We start from the raw sequence: 19,954 nt of genomic DNA on the forward strand, positions 1-19,954 counted from the left end.
GCCTAAACATATTTTTTAAAAAGACCTACAAAACAGTGGCCATTTTATACTCACTTTCCTCCTGCATGTTAGAGCAGACATTGATTATATCACAGAGGTACAATTATTCAAAGCAAATACTTTATTGCTGTATATACTATATTTCCTATAGATAATAAAGCACACCGAGTATATTTACGCAGCTACATTTATGTAAGTAACTTTAAAAATTAAAAAMACTACTTAGAGCAATTTTACTGCATCCTTCTTTTTTACTTTTACTTGTGTAATATTATTARTAATGCTGCTCTTACACTTTCTGGCTACTTTAGCCACTTCCAGTTATTTTCTGAATAAATATCAAGGCAAACTGCATCAGACACTTACTTCCAACATAAATTAAAGTTAAATGTCTTGTTTGTAKACAAGCTTCATTGTTCTGGTATTTTGTATCTACTAAGTCTGTTGTGCCACTTGGAGGTAAAATGCAGGTACACTGAATAGTATCTTCTCTCACTGGAAGTATTTTTGTTCTGTTTTAACATATAAATGACTACTTAGATTTACATTGTGAAAACAACTGATTTGGATATGTTTGTCTCTTCTTCCTGAAGTTGTCATTTTGCATTGATGTAACCTCTTTTTATTTGTTTTTTTGTTATTACTATTTTAGTATTTTGTTTTTTTAAAAACGAGAATTTGCACAAAATATTACATGATGTCAGTCTAATTCCATATTTTTCCACAAATAAATTCATATGTTATGATAAAACAGTTAGTGTTCGAGAAACCATTTCACAAAAAATACTTTTTGGACTTACTTGAGGAATTTTGACTTTAATTCTACTTGTGTAAAAATCTTGAGTACAATTTATTAACTTCTCTAACCAGTTCTCATAGGATATACTTCTATTACTATAATCATAATTCGGATATTAATAAATAAATGCAGACAAAAAAGCCCAGTACAGTAAATACAACTACTGCTGATAATAATAATAATAATAATAATAATAATAATAATAATAATAATAATAATAATAATAATAATAATAATAATAATGGTGGTGGTGGTGGTGGTTATTTTTTAATAGAACTTCCGGTTTTGAAAAAAAAATCATAAATAGAAGAGGCACGTACGACACCGGAAATGGAGCTGTGCAAGAAAAAAAAAAAAGAAGCTGGATCGTCAAAACATAAACAGAGCAGAAGACAACCTTGTGTGAACGCAGCTAGCTCGTATTGTTGTCTGACTTTTTTTTCTTTTTTTTAGCAAGAGACAGCTTAATGCAGGCTCTCCTAATGTCGTGTATCTCCCATCAGAGAACTCCTAGTCAGGGCACTTAGCTCGTTTGCCAAGTAGCGAGGTGGAGAAAACAAATCTGCAATAAAGATTAGTACTAAACTAAGAAGTGCGCCTCGTCGGGCCTTCGAGTAGAGGTAACGCTAGCAATGCTAAGTTAGCAATTTAAAGTACCCGCATTTTGACAGCTAGCTTGTTGAGTACAACTTGAATGCCTTCTCTTAGCTTCGATGTGTGTTCGCTTTACACATACTATGTAGCTTTTACTTTCGATGAAACGRGTGTCAGGTTGAACCACAGTCGCAGAAGACCGACACCACAAAGCAAAAACGGCATTAGTTGGGCCTCTGTGTCGGCTAGCTGGGAAGTCAGTTGTGTTATATTAGGTGCAGCAATGWAGACCTGGTAAAAGTAGGCTGATAGTGAGTTTTAAAGTTATACGGCTAAGCTGCGACGGAAATTATTTAATTTTTGGTTGTTTTCGCTTTCTTTTCTGACTTTATCCTCATGTTTGGTCAGAAAACATATTTAATGCTTCTTACTTGCTTGACATCTTACAGTTTCTACCTCAGGACGACGCAGGACCCAAAGGAGACAGAATGGCTGAAGCTGACGAAAAATCCCCTGTGCTTAATGGTGCAGTATATAAAAATGCACCGTTTTGTAGACTTAATTATAGCCACGCATGTTTTGGTGCCTCTTGGACCTGCGAGCTTATCAGGGAAAAATGCTTGTGTTTATCAGGTGGTTCAGATGAGAAACAGCCCGGAGAAGAGCGGCAGCACAAGGACGGGGACGCCTGTGGAAGTAAAGACAGTCAGACACAATCYTCCTCTGAAGACGGTAAAGCCACTTTTGTATTCTTTTTCTGTTTACTTGAAAATTTTAGCAGCCACAATGTGCTCCAGGTCAGTTTACTTCACCATTTTGTTCCTTCCTGTTCCCATTTTGTCTGTTACTTCTTCCAAACAAACCAATTTGCACCTGTGTGCTTAATCCAATGCTTGTCAGCTTGTTTATTTGGGGGGTTTTTTGTAATGAAATTAGGAATTGTAGAAATATATATTAGAATCAGTCATTCAGGACTTGATCTTCACGAGTTTCACRAGAAGGCAGCTGGACGTCTCTAGCCTTCATTTAAAACACAAAACTACAGAAGCATGAATATCCATAAGATGCTAAAGGTCACACAGGGTAAGAAAAATTAAACTGAGAGTGGCATTTACCGTTACTGCCCATCTTTACTGCAATATTTATATCGTCAGTCATATTTGGTTGTTCAGAAATATTTCTGGTCTTTGAATACACAGACAGCCCTGGTCTGGAAATGAAATGAGYGCTGCTCCATTTGTTAATGCAACAATGTTCTGAAGCTACAGTTAGCAATCTACAGTAGAAACGGCCRCTTGCATGCTCTGCTAACTGATTAACTTGCTCATATTAGCTTTTTTCTAAATGTGCAGTGTTAAAGAACGTTTCTCCAAGGTTTTAAAGAATCATAAACAATATTATATTGTATAATCTTAATTATAGGTCTTTAAAAACCAGAAATATGTCCAGCTTTTCAAGGATGCTTCTGTAAGTATTGAATCTCTACATTTGTTCATTTATTGCTTCTTCTGTTATTTTTTTTAAACAAGTAATGTGGCAGCATTTGTTTTCTGTCATTTGTAGTTCTGGCCGATTGACTTGGTTGTTACTAAACTACAACAGCCATGATGCAGGGATGCAATTGGTTTTGTTGAAAAGACTCTGTCACAAGATGTTCAGCTTCCTCTGCAAAAGTTTAGATTCCATCATTGTCTGTTTTAGTCAGTTAATACAGAAACTTTCTTAATTTGTGCAAGATTTCTTCTGGAATCTCCCACGGAGACTGCGTTGCCTTGACATCTCGGCCTTTTCCTGTTTCCACAGCTCCCAAAGAAACAGTAGAAGCGTCTGGAGACAAAGGCATACCAGAGGCAGAAGGAGAGACAGCTGCAAGCAAAGAAGGAGAGGAGGAGGAGGAAGATACGGACAGCATGGACGGCAGTGGACTGTTTTCTTTCACGGAGGATGGAGAGAGGGAGAGCGAGGGTGGGAGACGAGAGAGGGGCAAAGAGAAGGATCGAGGGAARARGGCCGCTAGAAAGAGAATCCGACCTGGAGGCGGCACTAATCACTCATCCAGCTCAGACGATGATGACGACGACGACGAAGAGCCAAAGGAGGAGGAGGACGACGATGACGACGACGATGACGACGAGGCCATGGAGTCCTGGCTGGGCGCCGAGCTCCACGACCTCCGTGGGCCGACGTGGCAGGCGGTTCCCTCTCTTCGCTCCAGGGAGATCGGCAGGAACTCACACCAGTTTGTCCGGCGTGTGTGCGGAGCTCGGGGCCTCGTGCAGAGGCTGGAGCTCCAGGGACGCTTGGAGCGGCACACTGGCTGCGTCAACACGTTGCACTTCAACCCCTCTGGGACGCGTCTGGCGTCTGGCAGCGACGACCTSCGGGTGGTGATCTGGGACTGGGCCATCCGGCGGGCGGAGCTGGAGTTTGACAGCGGACATAAGAGTAATGTGTTTCAGGTGAGGTGCGGGGACAAGAGGGACGGACCAGAATCGGCACTCAGTTCATTCTTGGGTTGTTCAAAGTTTATCAGCAGCTGAATATGTAGAAATGTCCATTTGTCCTACCTCTGTCTGTCCATTCATCATTGTCCATATATCCTCTTTTGTGCCACCSATGCGTTCTCTCTCATTTTGTCCATCCATCCTCTTTACAGTTTTTCTCGTAGCTGTAGCTTCGTATTTAATGCCTCGCAACTGCAGAAATGACTTCAGCAAACACTTTTTCAAGCTCTTCTAAAAATCAGGTTTAAACTATGAGAGGAAACAAATTATTTTGAYCTGAAGCAAATGTAAGAACCCTGTAAATTCTTTGCAATGTTTGTCTTTAGTAAAAAAAAAATAAAAAAATTACAAATTGTTTAGCACTGATGGTATTTAGGAGGTCACAAACCAAAGGACATTTTGCTGATTGAAACACAGAATGATCTCACAGCAAAATGTAAAAGGTTACTAAAATAAATACAAACAATTAAAGTAAAACTATAATCTGCATGTGACTGATGTGAGTTTTCTTCTTGCTCTTGGGTTCCAACAGGCGAAGTTCCTGCCTCACAGCGGAGACTCCACCTTGGCCATGTGCGCTCGTGACGGTCAGATCAGAGTCGCTGAGCTCTCGGCCACGCAGCGCTGCAAGAACACAAAGCGGGTAGCACAGCACAAAGGAGCAGCACACAAGGTGAGCATGCCGACAAAGGTTGTTGTAAACCAGAAAGTGAAAGACTTCTGAGACAACATGCCAACTCTTATGCGTTTTCACTTTTGTTTTTTTCGTTCCATCAGCTGGCCCTGGAGCCGGACTCGCCTTGTTCGTTTCTGTCAGCTGGAGAGGACGCCGTGGTGTTTGGTATCGATTTGCGCCTGGATCGTCCCGCCAAGTGAGTTCTGTTCATCATTTGGGGTTTGAAATCAACGTGTTAGAGCAAGAAAAGAACAAGAACCGCATCTTAAAATGATCCTGGCCTTTATGCAGCTCACTAATGTTTCCTCTTTGTCTCCTTATATCCTGTTTGGCAGTAAACTGGTGGTGGTAAAGGAGGGCGATAAAAAAGTGGGACTGTACACCATCTTTGTCAACCCAGCAAAGACGCAGCAGTTTGCAGTCGGTGGGAGGGATCAGTATGTGAGGTATGAGCTGTGCTCTGGCTCCTGTGTTGGTTATCTTGTCTGATTTATTAGAAGACCTCTGAATTTAACGAGACTTTTTTTTTTTTTTTTTTTTTTTTTTTTACACGTTTTTTCCTCTTTGTTTTATTTTTTGCTGGGGTTTTTTTCCTTTTTAGAATTTATGATCAGAGGAAGATTAATGAAAATGAAAACAACGGCGTTCTGAAAAAGTTTTGTCCTTCACATCTGGTCTCCAGCGAGTCTAAAACCAACATAACCTGTCTTGTGTACAGTCACGACGGCACAGGTAGAGCTACATCGTTTTTCATCTTTTGGCTTCCTGTCAGTTTAAAGTACCAATATGTCTGTCTGATTACAACAGTCTGACTTGTTGTGTCTCTTAATAAAATATTTCCTATGGGTTTGTTTGTGCAGAGGGACACTAAGATTAGATTTGGCATCAGCTGCACAAATTTATCAGTTATTTGGATGAGCTTTGAACAATAGTTGAAGGTTTAATTATCTCAAGCTCACACACAATACTCTAGAATCAGCAGGAAATATAGGAACTTTTAAATTAGAGTATTTTCTAGATCTGGGTAGTGTGAAAACAAGCAACTTTTTTTCAATTTTCCATCTTGTTTTCTCTTTTTCCATCTTTCTCAATATTCTTTTCTTCCACCCTTTTCTTTCCTCCATCCCTCTCTTGTATCATTTGTCCTTCCTCCTGTTCATGCTTGTGTCCTACCTCAGCTGACGTTTGTCATTCTTTTCTCCTTTCTGTCCTCCTTCCTTCTGTCCTTTGTGTCTTCTGTGCTTGATTTTGTCCTTCTTTTTATTCTTCATCTTTGGGTTTTTATTTTTAAAGGAATGAAGTGACGCACATTGAAAACCTCTGCAAAGCTATATGCCGTGATTTCTTTGTGAACTTTTATATTTTAAAATGGAAATAAATGATTAATTCAAGCCTGGGAAAGTTATGAATTGAAAGTTGTTGACTTTTCAGAACTCCTGGCCAGTTACAACGATGAGGACATCTACCTATTTGACTCCAACCACAGTGACGGGGCAGACTATCGCAGGAGATATAAGGGGCACCGCAATAACGCCACAGGTATTTATTTTTTGCGAACAAAGCAGCAACTTTAAACAGAAGAAGAAATCATATGACTGGAAATGGATGATGTTATTCTGAATAATGATTGGAAAAAAACTAAAAGTCTGAACAAACTATACCTAATTGTCACACTAACGGCAGCATTCTGTTGTTTGGAATTTACTATGGGAGGAAGATTATTCGTAACTTGCCATTTTAAAGTTTAGTGAAACTCATTTTTGTTACTTTACTCATCCCATAATGAGGTTTTGTTCTAAAAAGAAATTAAAATCTGTATGGTCAGGTCAGTACATCTCTCCTTCTCAGATCCTTTGGTTTGTAAAACGAAGCGGCCATTTTGAGTTTCCCTCCAGCTCTCACACTGACCCTGCATCTCTTCTGGTTCACAGTGAAGGGCGTGAACTTCTACGGTCCCTGCAGTGAGTTTGTGGTCAGCGGCAGTGACTGTGGTCATATTTACCTTTGGGACAAAAACTCTGCTCGCATCGTCCAGTTCATGGAGGGAGACAGAGGAGGAGTGGTGAGTTTGATCAGCAGAGTTCAAAATGTGTGTTTTCAAATATGACACGAGTTGGCTAAGAGCTGTAGCTTAAACTTCAAGGAGTCAGTTTGTGTAAATCTAACCAGATTTTTGTTCCGTTCACTTTTGCTTTTAAGTTTAGGATTTGTGATGTTCAGTGATTGTTTGGTAACTCCAGGTGAATTGTCTGGAGCCGCACCCCCATCTGCCAGGAATGGCGACCAGTGGGTTGGACCATGATATCAAACTGTGGGCGCCCACTGCTGAAAACCCCACTGGACTCAAGGGCCTGAAAGAGGTATGACTCCTGCTCAATCCCATTTGTTTAAAATTGATTTTGATGTACTAGATAAAGTAAAGCGCATGGATTTCTAAAGTAATCCTGCTTGATTGGAATCAAAATAATCACTATGAATGGGTTTGGTAAGTTCCTGTCTGGCTTTTTCACAATAAAATCCTTGTTCAAACTAAAACAAAGAGCCTCCATTATGGGAAATTGCAGAAGGGTTTTATTTAATATGGTACAAAAGGCTTCAAGTGAGATCTTGCATCTTTATTTGGTAACATTTTTTGTCAGATTAATTGAAACTCTATCCTTTTCCTAATTGCTTAAAGGCTGATATTGTTTATACACTTTTACAGTCCAAGAAAATGGGGCTTTGTGATGTTCATCTTCATATTTCACTGATCGCTTCTTGTGTTCTGAAAGGTGATGAAGAAAAACAAGAGGGAGCGCGATGAAGACAGCGTGCGTCATGGCGACCAGTATGACACCCAGCTGCTGTGGTTTCTGATGAGACACATGAGAAACAGACGACCTCCAAGGGTGAGTCAAAGATTTCATTAGATTATCTATTTTTCACTGTGTTCAGTTTGGGATGTTGCCATGAACCACTTGCGTAGAGCAAAGACGCTTTAAACAAAATAAATTACCAACATTCCTGCAAAATGCAACATTTCAGTTTAAAAATGTTAAAAATATACTTTTAACAGAAAAAATTTTGGTTTAGATTAATTATGGCTGCTGGTACGAAAAAAAGAAATCTGAATTGTTTTTCAACAATGATTATTGAAACCCAATAACTTTCCTATAAAAGCCATTTCTTTTTTTAATATAACCTTTTCAATTTAATGCAAACTACAAAATGAAATGTAAACGAAGATTTGCACTTTAAAGTATACAGCACATATAGAGATGGATGGATGGTTAAAAAGATCAAATTAATAAATTTGCTCCTATATTTCTAATTTAAAGTGAAAACTGTATTAATCAAAAAATTACGTTTTTGGCACACAGATGTTAATCAACAATTAATTGATTCCTCATAAATTTAAGAAACATTAAACATTTGTTATTTTAGGAAAAATCGGACGCCTACATTAAATTGATAATAGATAACTAGGGGCTGCCTTGGTTCACATTTAGGTTGTTTTGAGCCCTAATTGCTCATTTTTTGTTAAAGGTAAAACATGTAAAGGAAATTGCTTTTGATATCTTTGATAACATTTTATTTACTGTTATGGTGTAAATGCCAAAGTTGGCTATTCCAAAAAAATATCTAAAAAAAAACAAAAACAAAAACTGAAGTCTAAAAAAATCTACAGATCAAATAAGTATGTGGGATCAAAGTGGGCGCCCTAACAGTGCGCTGGCTCTACAAAATGGATTTAAAGCCTGATGTTTAGCGGCAGCAGCAGCAGCAGTGTTTTCAGTGGAAATAATCCCGTCTCAACGCAGGCTCGGCGCGAGGGAGCAGACGCAGACACCGACGAGTCCTGGAGCTCTCCGGATTCCTCCGACGAAGAGGACGGCGGTCCGGACCACGTCCAGTGCATGTCGTCCTGAGCCACGGACAAACAGACGTACATCCACATACACAAACTGATACTCACAATTTATTGCCCTCGAATCGATGCACATAGGCAAGCACTATTGACACACTGGCACGAGCCCCACACACACACACACACACACACACACACAAGCAAGCAGACACATTTACCTAAACGTACTATTACTGTTGAAGCAGAGCGACGACGATGTGTGCACACGCCGACTGTAGACTGCAACACTTCCACGATCCTGTTTCTTTAGTGGGAATTTGTGCACAGAGGCTTAGTGAGCGCTTACGACCTTCTGAACCACTCGGAGGCCTCTTGTCTCTCCACGTGTTGTTGACGTAGACTCGGAAAGTTGTGTGTGGCGAAAGGCGGGCGATGTGCAGTGAGCTTTACGTCACCAGCAGACCCATAAGCTCAATCTGGGTTAAAAGACTCCTGCTCTCGAGGAAGAGTTCAGCTGAAAGGAAAGGATTTAGGCGTATACCTTCAACTATCCCCTAAATGTGACTCCCTTTAAGATTTAGACTGTGCAGGGGGCGAGCTCCGCTTTAACCCCAGTCTCATAATTGCTTGTTTGTTTTTTAATTCGGAGTAGCTTGAAATGGTAGTTTTTTTTTTGTTTTTTTTTTCATAATTATCTTCGTGCTTTCCTGTTCTTTTCGTCACTGCTGGTTGCACTTTGAATCAGGGACGATTTAGCGAGCTTGATGATGGGGGAGGAGCCACCATCTTGAATTTGTCATAGGAAATGCAGAAGCGGAGTTAATTTATTTTTTTTTGTCCCTTTTGAGATGGGATATTTTGCACTTGAGTGATTCTCGACCGAGAAGAGGTCGTTTCCTTCGTTTTCTTCTTCCTCCCTCTCTCTCCAAACTGAAAGTCATCTACAACAGGAAAGCTTCAACTCACCTCTTGATAAACATGACAAATCAGAGGTGAATTTACCCTCTCAGGGGGGATTATGTGATTGCTTTTTCCGTTTTTTTTTTTTTTTTTAAAGCACCAGACCCAACCTGGATCAGTCAAAATGTAAACACTGCCTATGAGTGTGAAAGAACGTAATAATCTCGGTTGCAGTTATTTCTGTTGTTCCCTTACACCCTAGCCTTTCTTGCCATGACTGTAAAGAACAAGTTTTGTGTTGGAGCATCGTGCTCGAGCATTAAAAGTGAATCCCTCAAGCTTTTGGCAAGAAGGTCTAAACTGAACTCTTGAAACGAACACTTGACCCAGGTTGGAGGGCTTTTGGTTTTGCACTCGGCACACAAGTCCTGTCTGCGCTGTTAACACTGGCTGAAAGATGAGGGCGGAGGAGGCGGCTGGGTCAGTTGCTGTGTGAGAGCGAGAAAGTCGAGCTTTTCTCATTTTCTATGAGAACCGTAGTTAGTTTGAATTTATATGTACATATATATATAAATATATATTAGAACTGTAAAATACGAAAAAGAAAAAAAAAAAGGAAAAAAAAAAAAACAACTTTAGCAAATGCTGTTTGACTTCAGAAAAAAAAGGAGGAAAAAAAAGTCAGAACATTTGATTGGTATTGATGCAGAGATTTATATTCTATACTGTATGAGGACAAAATACTTTTAAAATCCACAGGAGAAAACGTTGACGTGTTCATTTTCTTTCCCCGTTTCTTGACAGCTGTCTTTACGAGTATTGCAACTTTGATTCTTCTTGTTCAGATAATTGTTCCATAACTTCAAACAGTTCTATCCAGATTTTCCCACGTGCTATTTTTTTTTTTGACATCTTGCATACGTATAAAAGGCTTTGATTAAAACTATTTTTCCCACCACTGCCTAATATTGCATTCTACTGGCTTATTTGGAAATATGTACAATTTGTGCAATAAAGAAAAAGATGATGCTCTTGATGTTATGTAGTGGTCCGTCATTGATTTGGTCCTAGAACAAAAATGGTCAGTACTGGTACAGATGTATCTTGATAAATACATACCTTAAAATAAATTCAGATTTGGGTTCATTTCATGTTAGAAATTTGAAGTTTTTCCACCAGTGAGATTTTTTTTTGTTGTTTTTTACAATTTCTTAAAGATTTAACTTGAAAGGCATGTTCTCCTGCATTTCCCATTTTGAAGCGTGGCTGAGAAAACCAAATATTTGTATTCTATAGACAGTAAAAATTATGGATGACAAAAAAGAAAAAAAAAAGACACTAATTACAGATTTGAGAAATTTGAGTAAATAATTACATGGGATTTTTATCTGAAGGCTTTATAGACGACTGAAGATGCCAGTAATTGAGAGGAAAAAAAACGATGTTAATATTCTTGACTGAAATAGCCTGTTTTTACATCTAAAATATATCTGTGCCTATGGGTGAGCATCAAATTTGTTTCACCCTAGAATCTTGGATCCCAGGGGAAGAAGGTCTGTAGGTTTTCATTTTAAGAATTCAAAATTTCATCATAAATCTTTAGTTTTTCTTTTTTTTTATTCAAGTCTGAGTGGAAAATCAAACTCATAATAGTGAAACATTCACTCAAAGAGCTGCATCAAATATGTGACTAATCCAACAGGACATCATCAAGCACAAATCCTGACACACACACACACACACACACACACACACACACTAAACATGTTTAAACTCAGAGGTCTGATATGTTAACTGAGAAGATGTAAAAAAAAAACTGGAAAGAAACTCAAATCAGAACTAAACAGGTTTTAAACAACTAGACATTTAACTTCAAAACAGGTTGTTAATCATGGCAGTTTCACTCGCACCAAAAAGAAGGGGGATTACTGAAAAATGAACACAGAAAGAACTTTGGCAAGGACAGACTTTTAGATATCAAAACCAATAATCTTAGTTTTTTTCTTCACCAGCAATCCTTTTGTTGAAGGTCCAGAGTGTACAAAGGTTTTTGTAGTCCATCATCGTTTACAGTTTGAAGTTTGTTTGCTTCTCCTGCATGTAGGAGTCGGGATCAAACGTCCAAAACATTCTGGAACTTTGCTGAGAAAGTACTCCAGGAGGCACTATCAGGCTTTCACTCATTTCTTTTGAGTTTGTGTTCAAACAAGCAAAAATCCGCACATCAAACATTAGCGACAGAAACCAGAGCAGTCTTATTCTTTGAACTCCAGAAACTGCTGCAGTCTTTTTCGGTGCTCTGCAGACATCTGGACAGCGCTGAAAGTCAGAAAAAAAAAAGATTTAATCAGAGTGTGCAGGAGGATAAATCCATCCATTACTGTATTTTAAAAAAAAATCAAGCACAGCTTACTTTAAATGACTTCCGAAGGTGGTGGTTATCCTGTAAATGGCAGTCTTGAGTGTGGCTCTGAGAGCAAAGCGCAGTGTTTTGTAGGTAAAGTCCTCCATGCTGTTGGCGGAGCGGACCGGCTTACTGGAAGCATGAGGCAGCTTAAAGTGTCGATCCACAGCCTAGAAGTGAAAAAGGCAACAACAAACGTTAGTCTGTGAAACGTGTGAAGCTGCAATCTGGCTGCTATGGAAGAAGCTGTTAACCTTTCATTGATATAGTGATATAGTCAGGAAAGTTGGCTTAAAATCTGTAATTAAAGTAATATGAATATCCACACTAATGCAAAGGTACAACCAGCATTGCATGAATTGGAATAGAAAAATTACTGGATCCCACTGAGTATCTAGTAAAAACAATCACATAGCTGGGCTTTAACTACAGGAAGAGACGCTCAGTCTCCTGTAAAACTAAATCTGAGCGTTCATATTGCTGACTTTCAGTTTTCTATGAAAGTCGTCGTTTCTCCACACCAGATGGCTTCCAACATGCGGCGTGGGAAGCATTTAGGAAGGAATTAGTGGCGCCACCGCCGACATTTTAAAAATAATGCAAATTGGGGATCATCACATGTAGGTCATTCATGTGAACCACATGTAATAATTAAAACCATTTACTGTCAGATTAGTGATTTTGATCATAGAAACACTTTATAAACTTGCTCTACGATACTAAAGTTCATGAATATTTACATTTGTTACAAAAATTATGTATTGAGTTACTTCTTACTAATCTTAAACAATTTATTTATTGAAAGCTGTTATCTAATGTGGGATCGATTTTTACATCAAAAATTTTTAATGAATTAACATAAATAATTAATCTGAGTCCAACACCATCATTAAGCTGAATACAAACTTCCAGTGAACCAAATATGAGGGATGCAACTAAGAAAACCATAACTCCACCATTCAGTGAATTTATCTTGTAATGAGCCACATTAAACCATGTCAACTTACCTCTTGTAAGTGCAGCATGGAGCTGAGAATGCTGGGTAATGTAGTCTGAACAACCCCAAACTGGTCCTCTGTGAAGGAGGCCTGAACCAGGTATGACAGCACTGCAGGGTGGATGCAGGAGAAAACGATGAACATGCTGGACTAACGAGTTCCATCTGATCCAGATGGAAACACGGACATGTCGTCCTACCTTCCAACGCCCAGATGTGAGCCTGGCTGTCGGCGAAGAGGGCCTGACTAGAGGCTTCTGGAAGCTGCAGGACAAAACGTCTGTCAGTGAGAGTTKTCTTCAAGATGCAACACCGACTAATGAGACCCACACGGCTTCGCAGATCAGCTGTGATGGCAATTCAAATTTTCGATTATGATTCTGAAGATTCTCTGAAGACTACAGGTGCATCCCAATAAATTAGATCATCGCTAAAACGCACATTGTTTTAAGTCTTAATTACATTGTGCCGTGTCATTAAACGGCTGAGTTTTAAACACCTGCATGGATGAAGCATGGGCAGGTAGCGCAGTTTTAAAACAGTATGGTTTGGAAACTGCAAAGTTTTTCAATAACTGAGTAAAGTCTTTAAACCTAAGTATTCATCAGTACTTACCAGTTAAAAAAAAAGAAATAAATAACATTTTAGCCAACTTTCAACACTGTGTAGTCCACAACGTAGCGTTACAAAGCAGAAAAAAAAMCCAATTGTTTCCGTTTAATGCATTATCATTTTCAGAGAAATTTTACTTTAGTTTTTAAAATAAACACTTCCAAATACAAAATACTATTCTTTTAAGGGTAAATATGCTTTTTGATGAAATTCTAATTTATTAAGATGTAACTGTATGGAAATATATCCCATTCTGCCAAGCATAATTTTGGGTTCTTTGGTTCAAAATATGACAAACTGCATATTTTAAATCATTTGAATATTTTATGAACATTGTATCTTAGCAGCGCAAAAGTCTCTAGAGAATCCAAGTGCATAAGCCGTCTTAGTCGGGTTTCTTCTAAATGATCACAGCTTTAAAATCAAGAGCTGTTAGTTGGACACATGTCTATGGGCCACATTACATGCTGCAGTAATTAGAGGAAGAAGCATAAATCTCAGGAGACAAAGTACCACCAATTGTGCGATGCTGACAGATATCTGGCGCCACAAAAAGTCCCGGCGTGATTAGAAAAGCAAAGTTTCGTCAATAATTGATAAGCACAAATAACACAGGTTTCATCGTCAAGCAAGAGTTTCAAAGCACACGTTACATGACTCCTTAATCCAAGCTTTCAAGGTAATTAGCCAGGCTGAGTGTAACAGCTAGATGGAAAAGAGCTACATTAGTAATGCCGGCAAGATTAGGCCCAGAACCAGAAGGTAGATTAGTGATTTGTTAGAGACAGATGAAGATCTGTGATGCCAGATAAGAGCATGCAGCCGCCCCTCGGTGTTCATGCACATGCTTCACACGTCCTTACCTTGTTAAACAAATACATTATCAGCACCCGCTTTGCCAAGAAATTTTTAACCTGGGAGAAACAATTAAGTGCAGAAATGTTTTGATTTCAAACAGAAAAAGAGCTTAAATCAAGTGATCACACTCAACTAAGACCATTTTTTAACGTGAAGGAATATTCCCAGTGAAAATAAAAACCAAACATGATTTTCAAACCCCGTTACTGACAAGGTGGTGTTTGTATATTTGGTGTCAACACTTTTACTAATTCAGAAAACCTTGAATAAAAAATAATTTAAAAATTCAGAAAAAGCTCATGAAATTATTTTATAGTTATGATCTCTGTAAAGAATTTGAGTGAAGAAAGCCTTAAATTTGAAGTGCAGAACTGGACAGACTCATACAATGCCTTGTTAAAGTATTCACAACCTTTGATTAAAACGACAACGTGTTTCAAATGGGATCTTATGTAAAAGGCACTATAAAAAAAGTTATGATAACAATAATTTAAAAAAAGTGATTCATCCCAATAACCACCCTGCTAGAAATACAACAGAACATWTCTCACTTTAATGAAAGAGCAAATGCAACAATGTGATTTCAGTGAAGTTTAATCCAAATCTAAGTTGTTCTTTTATATTCTCTAAAAGATATTTCAAGAATATTTTAAGCAAAAACARCATATTCAAAATTAAGTAAATTTTCAGCAAACATTKTTTTTTATTTAGGAATATTAATGGTCAATCAGGTTATTGAAGTTAATAATTACGTATTGTCTGATTAAGTGTTGCTTATGTTCATTTTTGGTGGTTTTAACTGATGTGACATTGGAAGCACTTTTCTCCTTTAATTCATGTGATACTTTGTGTTGGTCTAACACATAAAAATGTGATAAAATACATTGAAATGTGTGGTTTTAAACAACAAAATACCAAATTATGAGGTGAATATTTTTGAAAGGCACTGTAACAAGCTTATAACTGAGACATTTCAGTACCTGTTCTTTTCTGTTTTGAAGGAACTGGGCCAGAAAACTTGGTTTGGCGGGTTCCTGTTTGGGACTGGGAACCGAGGCTGGAGAGCGTGGTGGGCTGCTGCTGACCTGCGACTCTGGAAGGACAATATTCTCATTACTTACCACCATACAGTWCAAAATAGGCAAACATCAGAAGTAAATAAGTAATRGCCTTGCTGCTAAACATTAAGAGATTAAAAGGTAGAGTGTGGYCTTTGTTCAACCCTCCTCTAACCTGCGGAGGTGGACCAGAGTTTGGGCGCCCGCCTCATGATGTGCGGGCTCTGCACCGAGCCGTGCCACGGCGAGCACTGATCCACCGGACCGGTGAGCCGCCGCAAGGTGGGAGAGGAAAAGGGGCTGTCCAGGTCGGGCGTGAACGGTGCCGTCAGAGGGCTGTGTGGACCTCCGGCAAAAGAGCGGGCGAAAACCGAAGCGGGAGTCTTGGTTAGGAAAGTTGGTCTTGTACTCATCAGGTCTTCTGTACCAGAGTAACCTTTAAGGTAAAGAAAAAAAATGATCAAACTTTAGTGATCTGAAAGGCTTCACCTTTATCAAACGCTTGCAAGCAACTTACATGATGTGTCAGATGAAGTCTTCCTTTCACTGCCACTGGACAGAGATTTGGCCCTCCCGTTGGTTGCTACGGTTTCATGATAAGCCACAAGTCTCTGCGTCAGATCGGCCAGCAGAGCCAGACACTCTCTACTGACAGCGTTCCAGTTATAAGGATGTCCGCCTAGAAAAGACGGGGGAAAAAAATACTGCTGAAAGCCAAACTGGATATCAATATGTACTTAAATAAAAGAACGAAATATCACAAAGAATTATGCTGCGTGTGGAAAACATGGCAGACCTGGCTGGCTGAGACTGAAGACTTCACCGCGTCTGGATGGAGAATGTTTGGACAGCAGAGCCAAGTCCTGCAGGGCTAGGAACTGACATTTAGAAGAAGACGGGAGTCAGAAAAATATGACTGCGCAACAACCTGCGAGTCAATTTTTATACCTTCAAGATCATTGGTTGTTGGTCGGTGAGAACTCTGGGAAGACACTGGTGGGAATCTTCAGTAAAAGTTGGTTGCACAGGAAAACTGTACACCTGCAAAATACACACAAATATATACACATTATCCATAATGTTTCCACAGGTCTGCCAGTGGCTTGCAAAATATCGATACCACTTAAATTATTCAGCATTGGCACTTTACAAGCACAAACTTTCCTCTGATTTACTGATATTTATTTTTTACAAATAACTGAAATGTGTGGCGTGCATTTGTATTTTGCAGAAAGGCAGCGAGCCAAGACAACTGGGTCAAAGCCGAGTCTACTAAAAAGTAAAACTATGTCACACAGTGCCACGTAATACTCAGAACAAACCATTGCAAATAAATATAAAGTCACTTCTACTGGGTCCGACTTGGAAAAAAGCATTTCAATCAGTTCACATACCTCTGTGACAAAGATCCTAAAGAGCAGCAATGTGGTGTACCAGGTGAAGAGGAGGAAGGTGGCGCTGATCCAGAGGTGGTAGAGGAGGGACAGGTCCACAAATCCAGTTATGCTGTCCAGACGATGGACAGAGCTGGAGGAGGAAGAGGAGATTCAAACACAACGATGCTTATCCAACTCCTCACAATGCTCTGAAGGCCCAAAACATTTATGGAACGTATGTATAAAACACAAACCTGTCCAAATGAAGATTCAGAGTTTTGCAGATCCATGTTTTTGGGATATAACCTGAATAAAACATTTTATATAAAAATGTGCAGAAAAAAAAAACAAAAAAAAAACAACTGATAACAATTGCGATAAGCTGCAATGAATAACAACACAAAACTAAACTCTATAGTTAAGATGACTTTTTAACAATTCTTTAACAAACAAGTCACTCACCCAGAAAGAAATAAGCGACAGTGAAGTTCCTGATAGAGTAAAATGCTTGAATGGCGCTGCACTTCAGCACTAAGGGCAGAGCCCCTTTGAAGTGGAGATATTTGTATTGCTGAGGAAACAGTAACAGGTGGACTCTTAGTTTAAAAGTAGAAATCAGTTTAGCTTGGGATTAATGTTGGCTATTTGAGGTAAGTCTATCAGTCAGGTAAGATGTTTACACCCATCATAATCTTTAATCTTTCCTCTTTCCTTCCTGTCAATGCATGTAAAGCATTTTGCAACAAACAAGTTAAACAAGTTTTGTAAACAAGAACTTTGTGCATAAATCTAAATTAAATACGGAGCTTTTCTCTTGCTAAAAAAAGTTCTGCCTCTTCTGCCAAGAAGAAAAATATCTTCAACTCCAGTAACCTGTTGGAGTTGGAAACAATCCACAACATAAAAAAAGAAAAAAAAATAACTCGGTTGTTTATTACTCCATCATTCTTTATTTTAAGCAAAAAGCTTCATATAAATCATTAAAGGCATGAAATAAGATCAGAGTCATGTTAATGATGAGTGTATGAAAACCGAACAGCATCTGGCTCGTGTCCCCTACCTGAACGGCATTGAAGGAGACATAATTTATATTATGGATAACTCCCCGGAGGCTGTGGGAGAAGCCGACAAATGCTCCTGCCAGCAAAAAGACCAGGTGGTACTCATTGAGCCCCATCTGAGGAACACTGCAGAGCATGAGAAGACACCAAAGCAATTAAAGTTGGATAAAAGTACTGAAAACTAAAACTGAATTTGGCCTGGCATCGACTTACCCATCGCTACTTTTACACGGGCAGCCGAGTGTCTCATATCTGCTACCAACAGTGACCGCACAACACCAACCTACAATCACTCCCATCAGGCAGTGGGCAAAGGAGTTGATAAYCTGGCGAGGGTGAAGCAGCTGACCCAGCAGTGCGATTTTAGAGCAGGCAATAGTYGGGATAACTAAAGATACAGAGAAATACATGATATGTGAACAACTGGACAGAATCCACTGGGAAAAAACTGAAAATAATGAACTGATAATTATTTTAACATCCCAGTTCTTTGATTGCACTTAAATGATCCAGTAACAGAAAAAAAAAAGATAGAAATGGCAAAAACAATGTTTTTACTGTGTTTTTTCAGTCAAAGCATTAAATAACCAAAGATAAAAATGCCATGTAAAATGCAAAGAAGTTCTTTATTTTCTCTTAAAGCCAAGCTTCAAGRAGCCTCAGTCCCAAATACCAAGAAAATCTTACTGCTCTCTGCCACTCACCTGTATAGTACTCTAAATTCAAGAACCCAACCATGATGACCACTCCACCAAGCAGGATGAAGGAGAAAATCAAACAGGAACTCATCAGCAGAGACAGGCATTCTGGTATCACAAGAAAAAAGGTTTTTGATGTTGTTGTTGTTTAAAGCACACTTTCAACTGGGTCAGATAAACAGGTCAAAGAGCACAACCAACATGGCGACTGACCTGAAATAGTCTGAATGGGGTGCAGAAAACTGAACTTGCTGAGAAACACAAAAACTGCCGTGGTGGGCGGCAACAACAGGACAGACCAGGCAATGCTGGCAGCAGCTCTCCACCAAATAACCTGAACAGAGAAGGCAGTAGTATTACACCAACTAAAGAAAAACATTTCTGCTACAAAACGTAGCTGATAATTTCCTCAAGCATTTGTAAGCAAGATACATACTAGCTTGCCATATTTATTCTCTAAATAACATCCCTGCTGCTAGGTTTGTTCCACTTCTTGTAAATATTCTGTTGTTTTTTTATGTACAACAATGCACATACATTTTGTCTATTTTTATGGCATTTTCAAGAACTCCACAGTGTTTTTCCTGTGCTGTAAATTTACCCTCACTTTATATTATGTTATTCTTAGTTCTGTTTCTAATATTTTTATTTTTGTGTAAATCTGAATGTTTCGACTYGTCACTTTGCTGCTGGTCAACCTGAATTTCCACACTGAAAATCAATGATTTGTTTGTTTTTTTTTTTTATTATAAATCAACCTACCACCCATTACTGAATGGGAAAATCTGCAATGCAGGAGCGCATTTTGTGACAAATTTACCCARCTTCTCAATTTGTTTTCAAATGCTCTACTAACTACAAAAGTGCTGTTTAAAGTCTACATTTAGAGGAACCCCGCTGATTGTATGCTGTACAGATGAGCATCATCAAAAACTAACAACCTACACAGCACGCCGGTTTTTCTTGTACCTTCTGAAAACCATCTAGAAAAGCTCCAACTCACGAAATTAGATAGTTTTATTTTGTGACTGACATTTTACGTTTACCAAACCGAGAAAGRCACTAGTAAACATACAAGTCTTTGCTAATGGAAATATTCGTACAAAATATCAATGCTAATATTACATTCTCAAACTTTTTGTCTCCCAACTCTTGGATCTTTATACATAGTTCGTAACGTATTTCTCCTGCAGCTTATTTATTTATTTGCTTTACATAAATTAACTCAAAATTAAATTAAAAACGGTAAGTTATAAAACTGAACTCAAGGAAGCTAGCATAAACAAATGGGGTAGAGGTTAGCCTTTTAGCTTAGCGATCCAGTTTTGTAGTTCTACAAGTGAATTGTTATTCAAAAGAACTCACCTTGCGGATAAACCAGCAGCTTGTTTCCGAAGGAAACATGATGCTTGTTTGAAAATTACTCCACTTTGCGATAAAGTTGTCTTCAGCTCTCGGGCTGTCAAATAATCTTAGCCTCCGGTATCCACTTCATCTACATCGCGCCACATGCATTCAAGACACCTCTGAAGGACCCCGATTAAAAGTTGCCCGTTCTACTGCCTGTTAA

At 38.8% G+C, this 19,954-nt stretch overlaps 2 protein-coding genes across 3 annotated transcripts; one reads left to right on the forward strand and one right to left on the reverse strand.

Moving 5' to 3' along the window:
• The first annotated feature begins 1,124 nt into the window (after window positions 1–1,124).
• On the forward strand, window positions 1,125–10,356 carry dcaf8 (DDB1 and CUL4 associated factor 8). The gene is made up of 13 exons (XM_008434381.2): window positions 1,125–1,419; window positions 1,843–1,918; window positions 2,027–2,125; window positions 3,197–3,852; window positions 4,430–4,570; window positions 4,675–4,769; window positions 4,909–5,019; window positions 5,175–5,305; window positions 6,005–6,112; window positions 6,505–6,635; window positions 6,814–6,933; window positions 7,345–7,461; window positions 8,374–10,356. Exons 2-13 carry the CDS (start codon window positions 1,882–1,884, stop codon window positions 8,479–8,481), a joined length of 1,854 nt encoding a protein of 617 aa, XP_008432603.1. The 5' UTR covers window positions 1,125–1,419; window positions 1,843–1,881; the 3' UTR covers window positions 8,482–10,356.
• ndc1 (NDC1 transmembrane nucleoporin) lies at window positions 9,457–19,932 on the reverse strand. Of its 2 annotated transcripts, XM_008434382.2 has the most exons (18): window positions 19,750–19,932; window positions 18,598–18,718; window positions 18,391–18,492; window positions 17,900–18,074; window positions 17,686–17,812; window positions 17,088–17,196; window positions 16,880–16,931; window positions 16,644–16,776; window positions 16,198–16,290; window positions 16,046–16,127; window positions 15,767–15,928; window positions 15,425–15,685; window positions 15,172–15,284; window positions 14,197–14,247; window positions 12,922–12,985; window positions 12,732–12,832; window positions 11,734–11,894; window positions 9,457–11,639 (listed from the first exon to the last, which is right to left on the reverse strand). In XM_008434382.2, the coding sequence occupies exons 1-18, from the start codon at window positions 19,786–19,788 to the stop codon at window positions 11,576–11,578; spliced, it is 2,010 nt and encodes a 669-aa protein (XP_008432604.1). In that variant the 5' UTR covers window positions 19,789–19,932; the 3' UTR covers window positions 9,457–11,575. The 2 variants fall into 2 exon arrangements, with proteins under 2 accessions (XP_008432604.1, XP_008432605.1); XM_008434383.2 differs by lacking the exon at window positions 14,197–14,247.
• Between the last annotated feature and the right edge of the window lie 22 nt (window positions 19,933–19,954).

Source organism: Poecilia reticulata, linkage group LG17 (genome assembly GCF_000633615.1).
Source record: "Poecilia reticulata strain Guanapo linkage group LG17, Guppy_female_1.0+MT, whole genome shotgun sequence".
Classification (NCBI taxonomy): domain Eukaryota; kingdom Metazoa; phylum Chordata; class Actinopteri; order Cyprinodontiformes; family Poeciliidae; genus Poecilia; species Poecilia reticulata.